Source organism: Thecamonas trahens (genome assembly GCF_000142905.1).
Source record: "Thecamonas trahens ATCC 50062 unplaced genomic scaffold supercont1.5, whole genome shotgun sequence".
Taxonomy (NCBI): domain Eukaryota; order Apusomonadida; family Apusomonadidae; genus Thecamonas; species Thecamonas trahens.
In genome coordinates, this window is record NW_013657675.1 from 66,139 (window position 1) to 82,211 (window position 16,073).

At 65.3% G+C, this 16,073-nt stretch overlaps 4 protein-coding genes across 4 annotated transcripts; 2 read left to right on the plus strand and 2 right to left on the minus strand.

Moving 5' to 3' along the window:
• Positions 1–268: 268 nt before the first annotated feature.
• On the plus strand, positions 269–1,833 carry AMSG_01186 (uncharacterized protein; the record flags this gene model as incomplete). Its single annotated transcript, XM_013906342.1, has 2 exons — positions 269–1,219; positions 1,252–1,833. 2 exons carry the CDS (start codon positions 269–271, stop codon positions 1,831–1,833), a joined length of 1,533 nt encoding a protein of 510 aa, XP_013761796.1.
• Positions 1,834–2,070: 237 nt separating this feature from the next.
• AMSG_01187 (uncharacterized protein) lies at positions 2,071–3,979 on the plus strand (the record flags this gene model as incomplete). The annotated part of the gene is made up of 2 exons (XM_013906343.1): positions 2,071–2,236; positions 2,367–3,979. The coding sequence occupies 2 exons, from the start codon at positions 2,071–2,073 to the stop codon at positions 3,977–3,979; spliced, it is 1,779 nt and encodes a 592-aa protein (XP_013761797.1).
• AMSG_01188 (uncharacterized protein) lies at positions 3,640–5,385 on the minus strand. Its single transcript, XM_013906344.1, has 2 exons — positions 5,251–5,385; positions 3,640–5,068 (listed from the first exon to the last, which is right to left on the minus strand). Exons 1-2 carry the CDS (start codon positions 5,359–5,361, stop codon positions 4,010–4,012), a joined length of 1,170 nt encoding a protein of 389 aa, XP_013761798.1. The 5' UTR covers positions 5,362–5,385; the 3' UTR covers positions 3,640–4,009.
• Positions 5,386–5,426: 41 nt separating this feature from the next.
• Positions 5,427–15,817, minus strand: AMSG_01189 (uncharacterized protein; the record flags this gene model as incomplete). The annotated part of the gene is made up of 2 exons (XM_013906345.1): positions 5,427–8,462; positions 8,510–15,817. The coding sequence occupies 2 exons, from the start codon at positions 15,815–15,817 to the stop codon at positions 5,427–5,429; spliced, it is 10,344 nt and encodes a 3,447-aa protein (XP_013761799.1).
• Positions 15,818–16,073: the final 256 nt, after the last annotated feature.

A 16,073-nucleotide genomic window follows, 5' to 3' on the forward strand; every position in this document is an offset into this window, starting at 1 on the left:
CAAAAGGGTTTTCTTCGGAAAATTTTTTCCGCTTTTTGGTGAGGGGTTAAATTTCCCCCCCCCCCTTTTTCCCCCCCACTTTTTTCCCCCTTTTGTGTGCCCTTTTCACACTGGGGTGGACCCAAAGGGGGTGGGGGGGGAGTTCCTCCCCCCCCCCCGGGGGGGGGTGTGTGTCTCCTCCCTCCCCTCCGTCTCCTCCCTCCCTCCCCCCCCCCCCCCCTCTCTCTTTGCCAACGGCCGGCGCCATGCTTACTCACTTGATGTTGCGATGAGGCGAGGTAGGTACGCCGCCATTCTGACCCAGTCACAGAGGTCCGGCATTGTCAAGTCGTTGTGGCAGGTGTATGACAAGGATGGCTCGCGGCATCTCTCGCGCAAGGCTGTCCGCGAGCTGCTTGGCTCGGTGCTAGCGTCGTTTAAGCGGATCGAGGCGTTTGTGCCTGGACAGCTCGCCCGGGACGCACCCAAGGCGCGCGGGACGAAGCGGCAGGGCAAGATCACTACGGTCGACGGCTCGGACTTTTTGCTCAGCCTCGATGAGAAGAAGGCTGTGGCCAAGCTGACGTCGACTCTGTTCGACAAGCTCCACACCGTCAACGACACCCTCTGCTACCACGAGTTGCTCGAGGAGGGCGACGAGGACGACGTCGAGGACTTTCTGGACATTGCCGAGGCACTCACCGACCTGCTTCCGCTCTCAATCAAGGGCCACGTGTGGGATGCCGAGGACTCGGCCTCGTTCGACGACATGCGCACGCTCCGCTCGGCCTCGCACATCGCCTCGTGCCCGCACTGCGGCGATGGCTCGCCTGATCACAACCACAACTTTGCGCCGAGCCCTGACTCGGTCAAGGCCAAGTCCAAGTCCAAGTCCAAGTCCAAGAAAGCCAAGGCTAAGAAGAAGAAGCAGCGCCGGGTCATCACCACCGTCACCACCACCAAGGAGGCTGTCGACAAGTCCGCCCCGCCGCCAGCCGACGGCTCGGACTCGAGCTCGGCGGCCAAGACGTCGAAAAAGAAGAAGCGCTCCAAGAAGCGCTCCAAGAAGCGCGTTAGCGAGCCGGCCGACGCCGGCGCTTCCTCTGCCACTGCCACCACCACCACCACTACCACCACGTCCACATCCAAGAAGCGGCGCAAGAAGAAGTCGTCCAAGAAGAAGCGCCGCCGCAAGTCTGTTGACGGCGGCGCCTCCTCCGCCGCCACCACCACAACCACCGTCACTACGTCGAAGAAGCGCCGCAAGAAAAGTCGTCCAAGAAGCGCCGCAAGAAGACGGTGTCCAAGAAGAAGCGCCGCCGCAAGTCTGCCGACGACGGCGCCTCCTCCGCCGCCACCACCACCACCACCGTCACTACGTCGAAGAAGCGTCGCAAGAAGAAGTCGTCCAAGAAGAAGCGCCGCCGTAAGACCGACGATGGCGCGTCCACGGCGGCTACCGACTCCACCAAATCCAAGAAGCGCCGCAAGAAGCGGTCAAAGAAAAAGGTGGCGGCAGCGCCGGCGCCGGCGTCAGCGTCCAAGGCCAAGGCCAAGAAGACGACGACAACGACTGTAACGACGACGACGACCAAGAAGACGGTCGACCCCAAGACCGGAAAGACGACCAAGAAGACGCTCACGTCCAAGAAGGCCAAGTCCAAGAAGGCCAAGAAGAAGAACAAGCCGCCCAAGGAGAAGATCGAGGTCATCACTCTTCCCTCCGGCGAGCAGAAGGTCAAGCGGATGGTCCGCGTCAAGCGCTCCGAGAAGCGGCGGCGCCAGGCTGAGCGCGCACAGCGCCGCGCTGCTCGCAAGGCGGGCAAGAACGGGAGCAAGAAGGGCAAGAAGTAGTAATCACCTCTGTCTGAACCAACAAACACACACATCCATCCACATCCCCCCCCCCCTAGACACACACCCGCCCACCCGCTCACCATTCAACCCATCGTGATCATCTCCATCGTGGTGCCAGTTTTCCGGTCCTACCAGCCACCACCCGTCGTTGGTTGGCCGCCCCGCCCGCCCGCCCGCCCGCCCGCCCGCCCGCCCGCCAACCGACCAAACCTCACTCGATCGACCGTTGGCGACATGGGAGGCAAGGTGAGCAAGCCGGTCAAGGAAGCCGTGAGCGGAGCAAAGGACTCGGGCGTCTTCCTCCTTGTACATGAGCCGCTACCAGATGGTCACCTCCCGTCCAAGTTCTACAAACTGGCTGACAAGCTGACAGAGGTCCGCATCGACGGCTGCGAGCTCGGTACGTGACCTGGCCAAGGCGACCGCCACCAGCCACCATCGGCCGCCTTCGGCCGCCATCGATGTCATGCCGCACATCCTTGGACCTTCTTGCGCATATACTCACACTCACCTCCTCCTGCTCCTTCCAGGCGAGCTTGATGATGAGAAGACGAGCAAGCTGGCCGGAGTGACCCGACTTAACCTGGCCAACAACGCCCTGACGCACTTGCCCAACTCGATCAAGGACCTGACGGCTCTCGTCGAGCTGGATGTGAGCTCGAACAAGTTGTCCAAGTTCCCGTCGATCGCAACTTGGGACAGGCTGACCAACTTGCGGCTGGGCCACAACGCGCTGACCTCGTTTGCCTCGCTTGCGTCAGCGGCCTCGCTCGCCAAGCTCGATCTCTCGCACAACAAGCTCCGCGCCGTCCCGACGGTGGTCTCCAAGATGCCGGCGCTCACCTCGCTGGATCTCTCCCACAACGCCATCACTCTTGTTCCGGCCTCGCTCGGCAACGCGCCGCGTCTCAAGCAGCTGAAGCTTGGCCGCAACGCCATCAACGACATCGACCCGGCGCTGGCCTCCATCGCCTCGCTCTCCTCGCTCGAGCTCGACGGTAACGCCCTCGAAGACATCCCCAACGAGCTTGGCTACTGCACCGCGCTCTCGTGGCTAGTCCTCAACGACAATCCGCTCGACGACATCCCGCTCGACATCATCGACGACGTCGACGCGGTCAAGGCTCATCTCCGCGACCGCGCCGAGGGCCGGACCCCGAGCGAGCCCGCCGAGGCCGAGCCGAGCGAGCCCTCGGACGCCACAGACATCGATGCTGCCGATGACCCTCCGGTCGCCGACTCGACGAGCGGCGAGCATGAGCCGACCGGCGACGACGACGTGCCCGAAGAGTTCGAGTACGAGTACGAGTACGAGCCGGTGCTGGTCGACGCCGGGAAGGGCGAGGACGACGCCGAGCCTGGTGCTCATCACAACGTTGGCGACAGCCCCGACGATTTGCACGAGTATTCGTACTACGACGAGCTCGATGAGCTTGACGAGAACACGGCGCCAGTCTCGTTTGTTGTCAAGAACTCGCTGGGGGCGGTCGACAAGGAGTCGACGGCCTCGCTCATCACTCAGGCGTTCTCGGGCATGCGGGCGGCGCGCGAGCCGCTCCTCCAGCATCTGCACATGTCGCTGGACTCAATCCTGGAGCCGTCGCTCTTTCCTCGGCCGCCATACCACGCCGACGAGCACTCGTCGCCAGAGCGCAGCTCGCTGCAGCCGCAGCAGCTGCCAAACACGCTTGTGAGCCATCCGTACACCCAGGGCTCGCTCTCGATCTCTCGCCCGCCGACGCAGTCGGACGACGTTGGCCTCTTTCCGCCGCGCACGCCGCTGACGGCCTCGCTCGGACTCCCGCAAGACAACACTTCACTTTATCAGCGCCACACCGATGCATACGGCCTGCCGGCGCGCACCTCGCCGGCGCGTTCGCCGTCACCAGAGCTCGCCGCCCGCGCCCCGACGCTTGCGGCCTACATGCCGGCGACCGAGCCGAATGTGCCGTACTCGCAGCGTCCGGCGGCGGCGTCGTACCTCGACCCGACTCCGGGTAGGCACACCACGTTTGCCTCGTCAGCGTCGGCCTCGGGCTACGCCGGCGCCTCGACCGCTGCGGCCTCGTATCCCTACGCCGGCGATTTGAGCACCCGCAAGACGTATCTCTCCAAGTACATCGAGCTCTCGCGCGAGCTGTGACGCTAGGCGCGAGCCGTGGCCCTTGGCGGCTCACGACGCCGTAACCGTGGCGAACAGGTCAAGGTTTGAATGGACCTGAGAGTCGACGGCGAGGAACTCGATAAGCGTCGCCGACCGCGACATGAGTGGATGGCCAACAGCGCCGACTAGCAGTGCCTCAAAGTACGCTCGGCGCGTCTCTAGCTCGGCATCAGACGGCTTTTTCATGCCTGACTTGGGCGGAAAGTCGATCATAAAGGTGAGCGACGACGAGCGGTCAAACTCGGTACCAAGCTCGCGGTGGAGCTGCAAGAACTGCGAGTAGCGCCGGAGGAGAACAGCGTACGGCTGAGCAGCCGCATCAAGGATGTCGGTCTCGCGGTAGAGATGGATCTCGTAGACGTGGTACTTGCCCGAGTCGTCGAGCCGGACTGTCGGGACCTGGAGCGCACCGACCTCGACCGCCGTGGCGCCAACCGACGATGCCACCTGCAGCTTGGAACTTGCCGGCACAGACATGTACTCGGACGACGACGGCGAGCCGACCAGCCGCGGCGATGCGAGCGTGTCTGACGACGCTGCCGAGTCTGCGCGCCCGGCGTCGAGCGCGATGGCGACGCCACCGTCGACGCCGCCGTCGTGCAGCGCGAACATCGTCCGCACGTCGGGCTCGTCGCGCAGGCTCGGGTTCGCCATCACAAACTGGATGTACGCGTTGAGCCCGTGCTGCCGCGCGTCGAGGTCCGGCGAGACCGACTTGGGCGGAAAGAGCGCAAACAGGTTCTCGGTCGTCGACGCCAGCGCCACCCCGTCGGCGCCCTTGGCCTCGCCCAGCTCGGCCTCGACCCGCTTCCGCGCCGAGAGCGCCACCATGTCGGCTGCCGACCCACGCCCGCCGACGCTGCGCTTTCCTCGCCCGCGCATCGCCGCCACCGCCCGCAACTCTGCCATCAGTACCGCGTTGAGTGCCTTGTTGGTGTCCTTGGGCACCTTGACCGACACAAAGGTGTACTTTGCCCTCAGCCCCTTGTGCAGCGCCAGCAGCTCCGAGTATCGCCGCTCCACAAACCACTCGCTCCCGTCGCCCCTACAGACTCTGATGCGATAGACCTGTTGTCGGCCACAGACGCCGAGCACCCCCCACCCGCCACAGACGCCGAGCACCCCCACACCCACACACCCACACACCCACACACCCATACCCACCCACACCCACACACCCACACCCACACATGTATGCAGATGTCACACGTCAGTCCCTCTCCCCCACACACACACCCCCACACACATACCACATATGACCCAATAGCCTTCTTCACCTTGACCCGCTCCTCAATGTTCACCATCACCGCACTGGCATCCCCGGCAAGCAATGCCGCCAGTGTGTCTGCCTCGGCTGCCATGTTTCTCTCCTGCTGAAGTGAGCCAAGTGGCCCCTCCCCCTCCCTCTCACCCCCACTGCTCCCGTTTACACCTCAGCGAGCGCATGCCCCACCGGGAACAGCCTCCGCCCGGACGCCTCGCTGCTGACTTCGGCATCGGCCTCTCCGCCCCACACCCGGTCCATGGCGCGGCGACAGATCGGCGGCATTCCTGACGCATACTGTGCAACGCACTCGAAGACTTCGCGCCGCGTGCATCGCGCCGCCACAGCAGATGGCAGGACGAGGAGACTGCTGCTGGAGCTGCAGTTTTGTCGCGCCACGGCGTCTGCCATCCGCAGTCCGGCCGCCTCGCTGGCAGCCGCGTCGCCGGCAGAGCGACACACCAGCGCGCAAACCGCTTCGACCTGCGCCCGCAGCGCCAGCGACGCTGTGCTTGCCCGCTTCATCAGCGCGTCCATTGCATCCAGACACGCGATGCACTCCGCGTGCGCTTCCAGAGCACGCGACCACTGCCCGGTCGACGACGCCAGAAGTACCAACAGCACCCCCATCGATGCCTCCCACAGTGAGCTCTGTCCAAACGGCCGCACAAACTTGGCCAGCGACCGCGCCCCGGAAAAGTCGCCCGAGGCATACGCCTCGGCAACCGCTCGCGCTGACAGGCCCAGTGCGTGCATCGATGTTGCCCCAGACGACCCCCGCGCAATCTCGGCCATCACTCCTGCTCGCGGAAACGCCACAATCGGCTCCAAATCGATAATGCCCACAGTCATGCCGCGCCACGGCTCTGCCACAAACGTCGCCACCTCGGACCCTTGCAGCTCGCCGTTGGCCAGCCACGCCATCGCCGTGTCAACCCAATTCCGTGCCCGCTCGCCAAGCCAATCGGTCACGCGCGCGTCAGCACGCCCGGCTGCGGCTGCCGTCGCCCATCGGCTTGCCGTCACAAAGTACTCCTTCCACTGCTCGGCAGTCTCGCCGGCCACAGCTCCGCCAGCCGCAAGCTCGGCGAGCTGCGACCGAAAGTGCTGCGCCTCCGAAGTCACCCCGTGGTACACCGCCAGCGCATCGACCACAAGTCGCGGAACCCGCCACACGTTCTGCCAACTATCCCCCCCGCCCGGTGGCACCACGCACCCGATCGCACACGCCATCGCGCTCTGTGCCACCCGCACGCGCGGCTTCGTCCCAAGCGACAGCTTCCACATCGACGACGACGACAGGTGCTTCTCCAGCGCGGTGCGGAGCTCGGATGTGAGGTTGACAAACTTGCCGTCGCTCCCGCCCACAACGTACACAGCTTTGCTGCTCCGAAGGTGCAGCACAAGCTCGGCCACACCGATCCCTCGCTTCTCTGCCCGCTTAACCGCCTCCAACGCGCCCTTAACCGTTGCCACGCCCACGTCAGTGCGCACTCCCGCGCACCCAACCCCGGATCGACCACTCTCCAGAGCAAGCTCGGCTCCGAGAACGCCGACGCACTCGCCTGATGCCGCAATCTGGCCGCGAATCCCTTCGAGAAGCGCTGATGCATACGCCACGGCCTCTTCGCTCTCGTCAGCAACAAGAACGCCCAACTCGAGCGTGGCGCCGGCACCAGCCTCGCCGCGTGCAACATCCCCGCGCACCACCACGTCCATCACAGGCGGCTCGCCCCCGCTCTCCACCCACGATGCCACAAGCACCGACAAAAACTCGCGCAGTCCGGCAGAGTACTCTTCGATGTCGCTGCTTTCCACCAGCTCATTCCGGAGCCGCACGAGCCAATCCCGCACGGAGTCGCCCGACATCACGGCCCGCTCCCGCAGCGCAGTGCTCTCGGCTGCCTTGGCCCTCGACACAACGTACTCGCGCAGAACGTCAGCCGGTGCGTCGCCGCCTTCCGCCATAATGCCGACGAGCGCTGCCCCAGCCTGGTAGCACACCACCGCGCTACTGTGTGCCTTGCTCGCCTCGAGCAGGCCACCCACCCGGACGCATGCTAGTGCCCGCTCGCGAACACTGACAAGCGCGTGCGAGCAAGACGGCCGGGCCAGTCGCACTAGCGGATCGATCACGGCCTCTGGCTCGCCCTCGCTCCCGTCGTCGCGGCCGGTCAGCAGCAGACGCACCACCCGCGAGTGGCCAAACTCTACTGCTTCGTCCAGCGGCGTCCGACCCTGCAGCGTTGCCGCGCTCGCGTTGGCGCCCGCGTCCAGGAGTGCTTGTACGACCGGCGCACGCCCAGCCCGAGCTGCCCAGTGCAGTGCCGTCCACCCATCTGGGTTCGACACGTCCGGGTCGGCACCGGCGCCCAGCAGCAGTGCCACAAGCTCGCACCGCTCCGAGTCCACTACGCCGGACGAACACGCATAGTGCAGTGCGCACCGTACGTCGGTCGCCTCCGCCATGTCAGTGTACGCCTGCTGTCGTGCCAAGGCCTCGCTGGCGTCGCAACCCTCGCTTCGTGCCACATAGCATTCGTACCGCAGACTTCCACTCCCGGTCTCCCGGTTGGGCACCACCGACACGGCCTCGAGCGCGGCCTCCACTTCAGCCACCCGAGTTGGCCACCCGCCCTCGCTCCGCCCGCGCCATGCATCGTACAGTAGCAGAAGCGGGACAACGCTCGCCCGGTCGTACTCGGCAGAGTAGTGCAGTGGGCTCTTGCCGTTGACGTCCACGCTCCGCGGGTTAGCGCCCCATGCTAGGAGCTCGGCCACAAGCTCGGGTCCAGCGTGAAGGCACGCCAGGTGCAGCGCAGACCGCCGTGATTGTTCAGAGTCAACGTCGTCGACGTTGGCTCCATGCTCCAGCAGCAGCGTGACCAGTGCAAGATCCTGTGCTTCGACAGCCATTAGCAGCGCTGTCGCTGCCACTGCTCTGGACGACGTCGACACGCGTGTGTTGACAAATGCTTCCAGATCAGCCCGGCTTCCCGCCACCAATGCCATTTCGCCCAGTACAAAGCCCAGGCCCTCAGCGTCACGAACACGCACAAGCGCTCGCACCAGCTCGACGAGATCACTCCATTCGAGCAGCGCGCTGTCCGGTGTTGTTGAAAACTCAAAGTGCGATCCGTCGTTGAGCACAAGCTCGAACCGTCCACTCTCGCCGCTCACCGCCAGCTCGCGCACCAGCTCTGCCCATGCTCGCGGCCCAGCGGCGGCCGCACGCTCAGGCGCACCACTCGATTCGGCGTTGCGTGCACAGGCGGTCGCAACAGCGCTTGCACCGCCCCGAGCCGGACCTCGGCATTCCCGTCGAGGAAAATCTCGCGGAGCCCGGCGTAGCGCCTGTCGTTTGCCAATCGGACCACCTCGTCACCGTCGATGCTCCTCGTCTGTCGCAGGCTCAGCCGTCGCATCGCGCGGTTGGTTTTGACCCACTCCCAGTACGCAGCCTCGCGCGATGCGGCCCCGGGTCCGACAGCCAGATCCGAGAACGTGACTTCGCCCATGAGGTCCTCCGCCGCCCGCTCCACGTCCTGCACGCGATCGAGCTCGTAGTCGGACGCCACCATGTTGCGCCGCCACAGCACTGGCCCCGCGCCATCGCCAAAGTCCTCACCGTCGTCCGCCCACTGCTCCGGCAACGCACGAGCACTTTCAAGCGCCAGCGATGCGCCCGTCACTGCCGCGGCAAAGTTGAGCTCGCTGTAACCTGCAGCATCGTCAAACGCTCTGCAAGCCTCGTCCTCGCCGGCGTCGAGCGCCGCAGAGTATACGCGCCCAAGCAGCGGGTACATTGTCGTCAGCAGCTCCTCGCCGGTCACTTGCTCGCGATCGCCGGCAAGCACCTCCTCGGCCACGGCTTGTATCGCCTTCAGCCGCCGATACATCAGCACCGGCGTGCCTTTCACAAGCTTAAGAGGGAGGCCCATGGCGTGGAGCTTGGCGTCGGTGAACACACCATGGCCCGGCCCAGACTCGGCCGACCAGCCGGCTTCGCCAGCCTCGCCGCCGCACCCAGACCCGTCGGCAATGTCCACACTCGTGTCCATGCCCGACGCGCACGGCGAGTCCTGCAGCGCCTTGAGCCACGCGCCCACAAACAGCTCGGTCGGCAGCGCCGCCAGCGACATGAGCGTGGTCTCCGCCAGCGGCCGCCGCATGTGTGGCAGTACAAAGACGAGGTCAAAGGAGGCCACAGCCTGGACGCAGCTGCCGTCGCCAGAGTACACCCGCACAATCGGGTCCACAAGCGCGTCGGCCACGTTGGTCGGAATGAGCGAGAGCCCCAGCCCATCGTACGGACTACCGCTCCCGACACGCACCCCGTCGCTGAAGCTGACCACGTAGTTGGGTGGGCCGGCCGCACCGTGGTTGGCCAGCAGCGCGTTGGTCAGCACCACTCCAAACGCCTCCATCTCCAGCCCAGCAAGGCAGAACGGATCGACTTCAAGCATCCGCGTCAGCGCCACCCCGCGCGGCAGCGGCGAGACAAGCACCGCGTCGGCGTCCAGCCCGTTTGAGATGCGGAACACCTCGTACGGCACAATCCCGCCGCCAAGCAGCATCTCCTGCCAACCGTGGCCATCCAGGCCGGCTTCACCTGCAAGGCCGGCTTCCAAAAGCGATGCCAGCTGCGCAACCGCAAACTCGACGCCGGGTGCTTCAGGTGCTACCTTGTACCGCAGCGACTCGTGGACCACAAACCGCGGCGCGGGGTCAAAGACGCCTGCAAGCCCGCGCAGGTCCACAAGCTTGGTAGGCGAGAGCGAGAATGACGCGAGAGAGGCAAGCACCCCATGACTCCGCCGACGCGGCGAGTCGAGCCCGGTGCCCATCGACGCGTCAGTCTCAGGCCCGCGTCGCGGCGATCCGGGTGGTGGCTTGGACGGGCTGCTTGGCGCCGACGACGACAGCCCGCCAAGCGGCACAATCATGAGGGCAAAGCTGCGTCGGATGAGACGCGCGCCCAGTGTCGCGCACTTGAGCGACGCTCGGTACCGCGGCAGCCGCAGCGCCGCGTAGCTGCGAATCATCCGCCGCGTGTCGTCGACGTACTCTTCAAAATTGTCGCGGATGTTGGCAAGGCAGACAACGAGGAGGTTAAAGTACTCGTCGGCTGCGGGGTCCGACGGTCGCGAGACTAGCGCGCCCGCGAGCTCGTTGACCCGCACAATGACGTCGTAGAGCTCGTTGAAGCCTGCAAGCATCGAGCCCTCAGCCTCAGCTTCGACCACGACCACGTTTGGCGGTCGGAGGTGAGCCACGAGATTCTCAACCTGTGCCACCAGCGCCCGATTATGCGCGGCTGCCTCTGCAAGCCCGGCCTCGCCGCTCGCCACCGGCGTGGTTGGGTTCGACGACGACGTCGAGCCGCCGTCGTCGCCGCCGCCGCTCCCGCTCGCGCCCGCCCCACCTGGGAACATGTGCTTGAGCGGGAGGAGCGCGGTCTGGATCTGCGCCACCGACCGCTTGAGCATAATAAGCTCGTGGGCTTCGAGGACCAGTGACCGCATGAGCTGCAGCGTGGTGACTGCGGGCGTCGGCTCGTGCGGCGCCACCGGGCGGGTGCACATGTCGCGCCCGAGACCCTCGCCGAGTTCGTCGGCGTACCGCCAGTCGCGCCACACGCTCACATACACCGTCGACACAATATGACGGATCTTGAGCAGGATCGGGTAGAGCGAACCAAACTTGAGCGCAAACCGCTTCGAGTCGGAGAGCGCTTCCACCACCGACGCCACCCCGTCGAGCACTGCCTTGAGCAGCGCGAGCTGGTGAGCCACCGAGAGGCTCCCTGCGTTAAGCACATACGCCTCGAGTGGATTAAGCAAGCTGAGCAGGATCTGCGACCGCACCAGCGGCGTTGCCGTCGCGTTGTCGTGCTTGGCGAGAATTCCGTCCAAGGCACGGACAAGGGCGCTTCGCGCGTCGTCGAGCAGCGAGCTCGGCGTCGTCTCACCCCATGCATCAAGGGCACCGCCAACGCCCCACTCGCCGGATAGCGCCGGCGAGGCAAGCGGCCACGCAGGCTCGCGCAGCAGTTCCTCGTCGACAGCCACCCGCCTCGCATACACAGACAGCGCGTCCTCGAGCGCCGAGTCGAGCGACTCGTCCGGGTTGGCAAACGTCGTCGCCAGTCCCTCGAGGTAGAACCGCAGCCGCCGCAGCGCCGCAATGTCGGCATCGTCCTCCGCAACAAGCCCGGCAAGGACCGGAACCGACTCGGAGAGCGCTTTCAGCACTGTCTCGCGCGAGGCAAAGAGCGCGTCGGCTGCCTGTGGCGACGTGTCAATCGCCGCAAACTGCATCTTGAGCCACGCTGCCCGCTCGGCGAGCTGGACTTGACGCGTGTCGTGGGTCGCTAGCGGCGCCCGGTACGACCCAGTCAGCGAAGGCGCCGCAAGGACGAGGACGGGAAGAACCGTCGCTACAATGTCCTTGATTCGTGCCCTGAACTGACTTGCGGCCGCGTCAGACTCCTCGGCCGCAAAGGTGAACGACGACGAGAGGAAGAACTTGAGCTCGCCGAGCGCCTCATGCGTCGATCCGCGCTGGACTTCGAGCGCCTGGACGTCGGCGTGGACGGCGGCGAGCTCGGCCCGCGCACGCTCGACCCGCGCCGAGACACGCACGCACGAAAAGCCCTTCCACCACCGCCACGACAGCGCGCGAAGAACCTCGATGCGCGCAAAGTACTCGGCGCAAAACCCAAACAGGTCCGGGTGGATCGACTCTGCCAGCTCCGCCCCGCGTCCACCAGAAAGCCACAGCGCACGCGACTCGCGCGCAAACGCCAGCGTCCCGCCCACGCCCATAAACTGTGCGTACATGACAAAGGCAAAGGTGAAGGCCTTGACGTTGTTGCGAAAGGCACTGAGGGCTGACGGCGCGCCACCAAGTGCTCGCAGTGGCGCAAGTGTCGTCAACGTCTTGAGCGCGCGCACAAGCCGAAATGCATCAAGCGTCGCTGCCTTGGAGACGCCAAACCGGGTGAGGTTGAACCAGTCCGAGACGCCCGAGTCGCCGGCCCGGAACCAGGTCGCCGCAAACGGCGACGGTGACGCTGCGTACGAGGACTCGGGCACAACTGCCGACGCCGCATCCTCGGCGTCCATCATCGTCCGCAGCGGCGACATGATCGCGCCGCGCGGCCCGCTTCGGCCACTCCCGCCACCGCCGCCGCCGCTCACTCCGCCACCGCTGTCGTCAGGGTCGTCGTCAGAATCAACAGCTCGCGCGCCAACGTCGACAGTGAGGAGGCTGCGGCGCATCCGAGTTGCCCTGCTCTCGCTCTCGCTCGGCCTGGTTGAGCTAGCGGTGGCGGTCTGGGCGAGGCGGGCCTCGGCCGACACGCTCCGTTGCAAGCGTGTTCGGGCCATGAACGACCGTGTCCGCCGCGCTACCTCACTCTCAAAGCTCGAGCGGAGGAGCGAGGCCGACGTCGACGCCGAGGCTCGGCCGATACCCGATGACGTGCGCGAGAGGCCTGAGCTCGAGCTCGCGGCTGCGTCTACGGTTGAAAAGGCGGTGGCCTCGTCCAGAAGCGCTTCGGTCGCCTGCATGAGTTCGAGCAATGGTTCGGCGGCCGTCTCGGAGCCTGCGGCCAGGACCAACGACTCGAGGTGGTCGAGGACGGCGGCGCGGAAGCCGTGGACAGTGGCTAGCGCGAGGCGGGCATTAAGGTTGACGACGTCGCGATCGAGCGACTCGATGAGCGCGTGGTAGTCGGCGATGCGGGCGTTGAGGTCGGCGCGGGTGAGCGAGAGCTCGTCGTGCCACTCGGCCTTTTCGTCACGAACCATCTCGAGCGTCTCCTTGATGGTGAGCGCCTGGTCGGCGGCGCGCGACCAGGCGTCGCGGATCTGCAGCAGCTCGTCGAGTGAGCTCGGGTCGTGCGGGTCGGCCGCGAACCGCGAGAGTGCGCGGAGGAGCATGCCCTTGCGGGTCTTGATCTTCTTGAGGTTTGTCCCGGTCTCGGCAAAGTTGACGGCAAGGTCGAGCGAGCCCTTATCTTGGGCGCGGAGGACCTGGCGCTCGCGCCAAATCTGCTGCATGAGCTCGGCGAGGGTGTCGTCGCCAAAGACGTCAACGTCGTCAGTGACAAAGCCAAGCGCCGCTACCGTATTGGTCACAATCTGGAAGCCGGTAAGCTGGCGGAGGCGGCGGACGTGCGAGAACGATTCGAGGAACTGGCTCTGCCGCCGGTGGAGCTCGACGACGGTGGCCGAGACAAGGAGCCGGAGTGAGAGCAAGTTTTCCAGCAGCGGCTCCAGGTGCCGCGAGTCGGGTGGCATGTCGCGCCAGAACCCGCCCGAGGCGATAAGCGAGTGCGTCGTGCCGGGATCAAACTCCATGTCCTGAATCTTGGACCACTGCTCGCCGAGCTCGGGCACGACCGACTCGATGATGTAGGTAAACTGCTTGTCCATCTCATCGCAAAGTTCGGAAAGGTCGAGCGGCGTCCAGTCAAAGCTCGGTGCGCCGACCATGGACGAGATGCGCGAGAGCCACTCGACGAGGCAGGGCAGCGAGTCGAGGAGGCCCGAGTGGGTGACAGCGTTGATGATGGCACGCATGAGCTCGACAAGATTTGTCCGAGACGGGTCGACCTCCTCGGGAAGCGTCAGCCGCAGAAACATGCCGCGGAGCAGGATGAGGTCGGCCTCGAGCCGGGCCCCGGCCGCACGCTTGAGCTCGATGATCATGTCGAGGATCGACGCAATCTTGCGCGCGCCCTCGTCAGTGAGCGCCCCGACGTGTGCCCCAGTAATTGGCGCCGGCACGTCCATGAGCTTGCATACAAAGGCCTCCATCTGAACTTGCGGGATGAGAAGGAGGAGCAAGTTGAGCCGCTGCGACTTTTTGCGGAAGAACTTGAACCGCTTGGCGTCGTTGCGGGCGTCAAAAGTCGAGACAAGGTCGGCCAGGAACTGGAGCTCGAGGTCGCGCAGCCGCTCTAGCTGGCTCTCATCGTCGAGACCCAGGCCCGAGCTGGCGCTGACACTGGCGCCGGCACCTGACCCGCCGGCTGTTGTAGATGCCTCGCCCGCGCCAGGAGCGGCGAGCGAGTCGTCGGAGACCTCGCCAAAGCCGAGCGGAGCGGTCAACGCGCCTGATGCAGAGACACTGGCCGCCGACGCCGACGCGGCCGACGAGACGGACGACGGCGTGCCCGGTGCCGAGCTCAGGGCTGGCGAGTGCGGCGTGCTGGGTGCGGTAGATGAGCCCGGAGTCTCGTTCCCAGCCGAGGCTTCGGGCATCGACTTGGCGAACCGGGCCCGCAGCGGTGCCGGAATGAGCGGAAGTAGCGTCGGGTCAGCAAAGAGACACTTGAGCGGCTTGTCAATGTCTTTGGTCGAGCCGTCGACGAGGTACGGTCGGTAGACGTGGCGGTAAAGGAGAGAAAAGAGCGGCGAGTCGTCAGCGACTCGCGCAACAAGGTCCTCTTCGGGCTCGCCAATGGCGGCGCGGAGCGCAGCCGACTCGAGGCGGATCCGCGAGAGCAAGATGACCCCGAGGTGGTAGTGCTTAAAGAGGAGCGAGGTCGATATCGTGACGGCAGTAATGTCGAGCTGCTCAAGGCGGAAGAGCGCACGGCCCGGAGAGGAGGCCAACACTGCCGGCGGCAGCGGCTTGAGCACCACTCCGACTGTGTAGAGAATCGATTTGAGGAGCGCAAACTGCCACTCGGGTGCATACAGTCGCAGCACTTCGAGGAGGGCAAAGGCCTGTCGGACCGTCATCTGGTCATGCGCAAAGGTCTGCGCGTCAAACGACGGCGATTCGAGCGAGATCTTTGAAATGACAAACCGCATGAGGAGGACCTTGAACTGGCGGAACGGCAGGGCGCCGAGCAGAACGCCGAGCGGGCCCTTGCGGAGCGCGGTGTAGACGTTGAGCGGCGCCCGCCCGGCGTCGCCGAGCTCGGCCGGCGCCGAGAGCTCCATCATCTTGCTCACCGCCTGTGGGAGCGAGCCAAGGTCAAACGCAGCCGTGGCGAGATGGGCGAGCCCATCGTCACCGCCGGCTGGGTCAACGAGCACAAAGTCCTCGAGGTCCGGGTCGAGAGCTGGGTCGGTCTCATTGCCTGCGTCGGGATCGAGCGCCGAAACTTCACGCGCAATGTCAACCAGCGTCTGGTCCGAGTGGCGAAAGTAAGAGTTGATGCCGCGGAGGAGAATACCCAGGTCGTCAGGCGTGCCGCCAGCCATGTACGACATGACACACTCGGCAGTTGATTCAAAGACAAGCTGGCGATAAACGGCAGTGCTAGCAAGCGCTCCCGGTGCCGCCGGTAGCGCCGCCTGCTCGTCGTCGTCGGCGCTGTCGACCAGTTGCTGGGACGCCCGATGGACCGCGGCCGTTGCTTGCAGCAGCGCAAGCGACGGGTTAGTCGACGGAGACGGCGGCACCGCAGCGTTTGTGCTCGCCTCCAACACCAAAAGCAGCGCGGTGGGACGACTCTCGTCGTTGCTGTCGGCATCCGTCTCGGGCAGCGAGCACACCAGTACATCGCGGAACTCGACACCATCAACGTGCATGCGCGTGTAGGAGAGCTCAAAGCGAGAACAATCGCCCAGCACTCCTCGAACAGTGTACGACCCGTAAGGATACAAACCCGTCCGCTCTCTGTACGATCGATCATCCAGCACCCGATTCTCTAACATCTCAGCCACAGACTCCCAGCCGTCAGAGGCGGAGACCACTAGACGCGAGGATGAGGATGGGATGGGGATGGGGTTGAGGACGACACGTAGGTGAGTGAGTACGGAGAAGAGGAGAAGGGAAGGGGGGGGA

What these genes read in the sequence shown, in the direction of transcription:
- AMSG_01188 (XM_013906344.1), bottom strand. Translation starts at nt 5,361, where the DNA reads ATGGCAGCCGAGGCAGACACACTGGCGGCATTGCTTGCCGGGGATGCC. An exon ending in AGGCTATTGGGTCATATGTG is followed by an intron (nt 5,069 to 5,250) that starts GTATGTGTGTGG and finishes GGCCGACAACAG; the next exon opens with GTCTATCGCATCAGAGTCTG.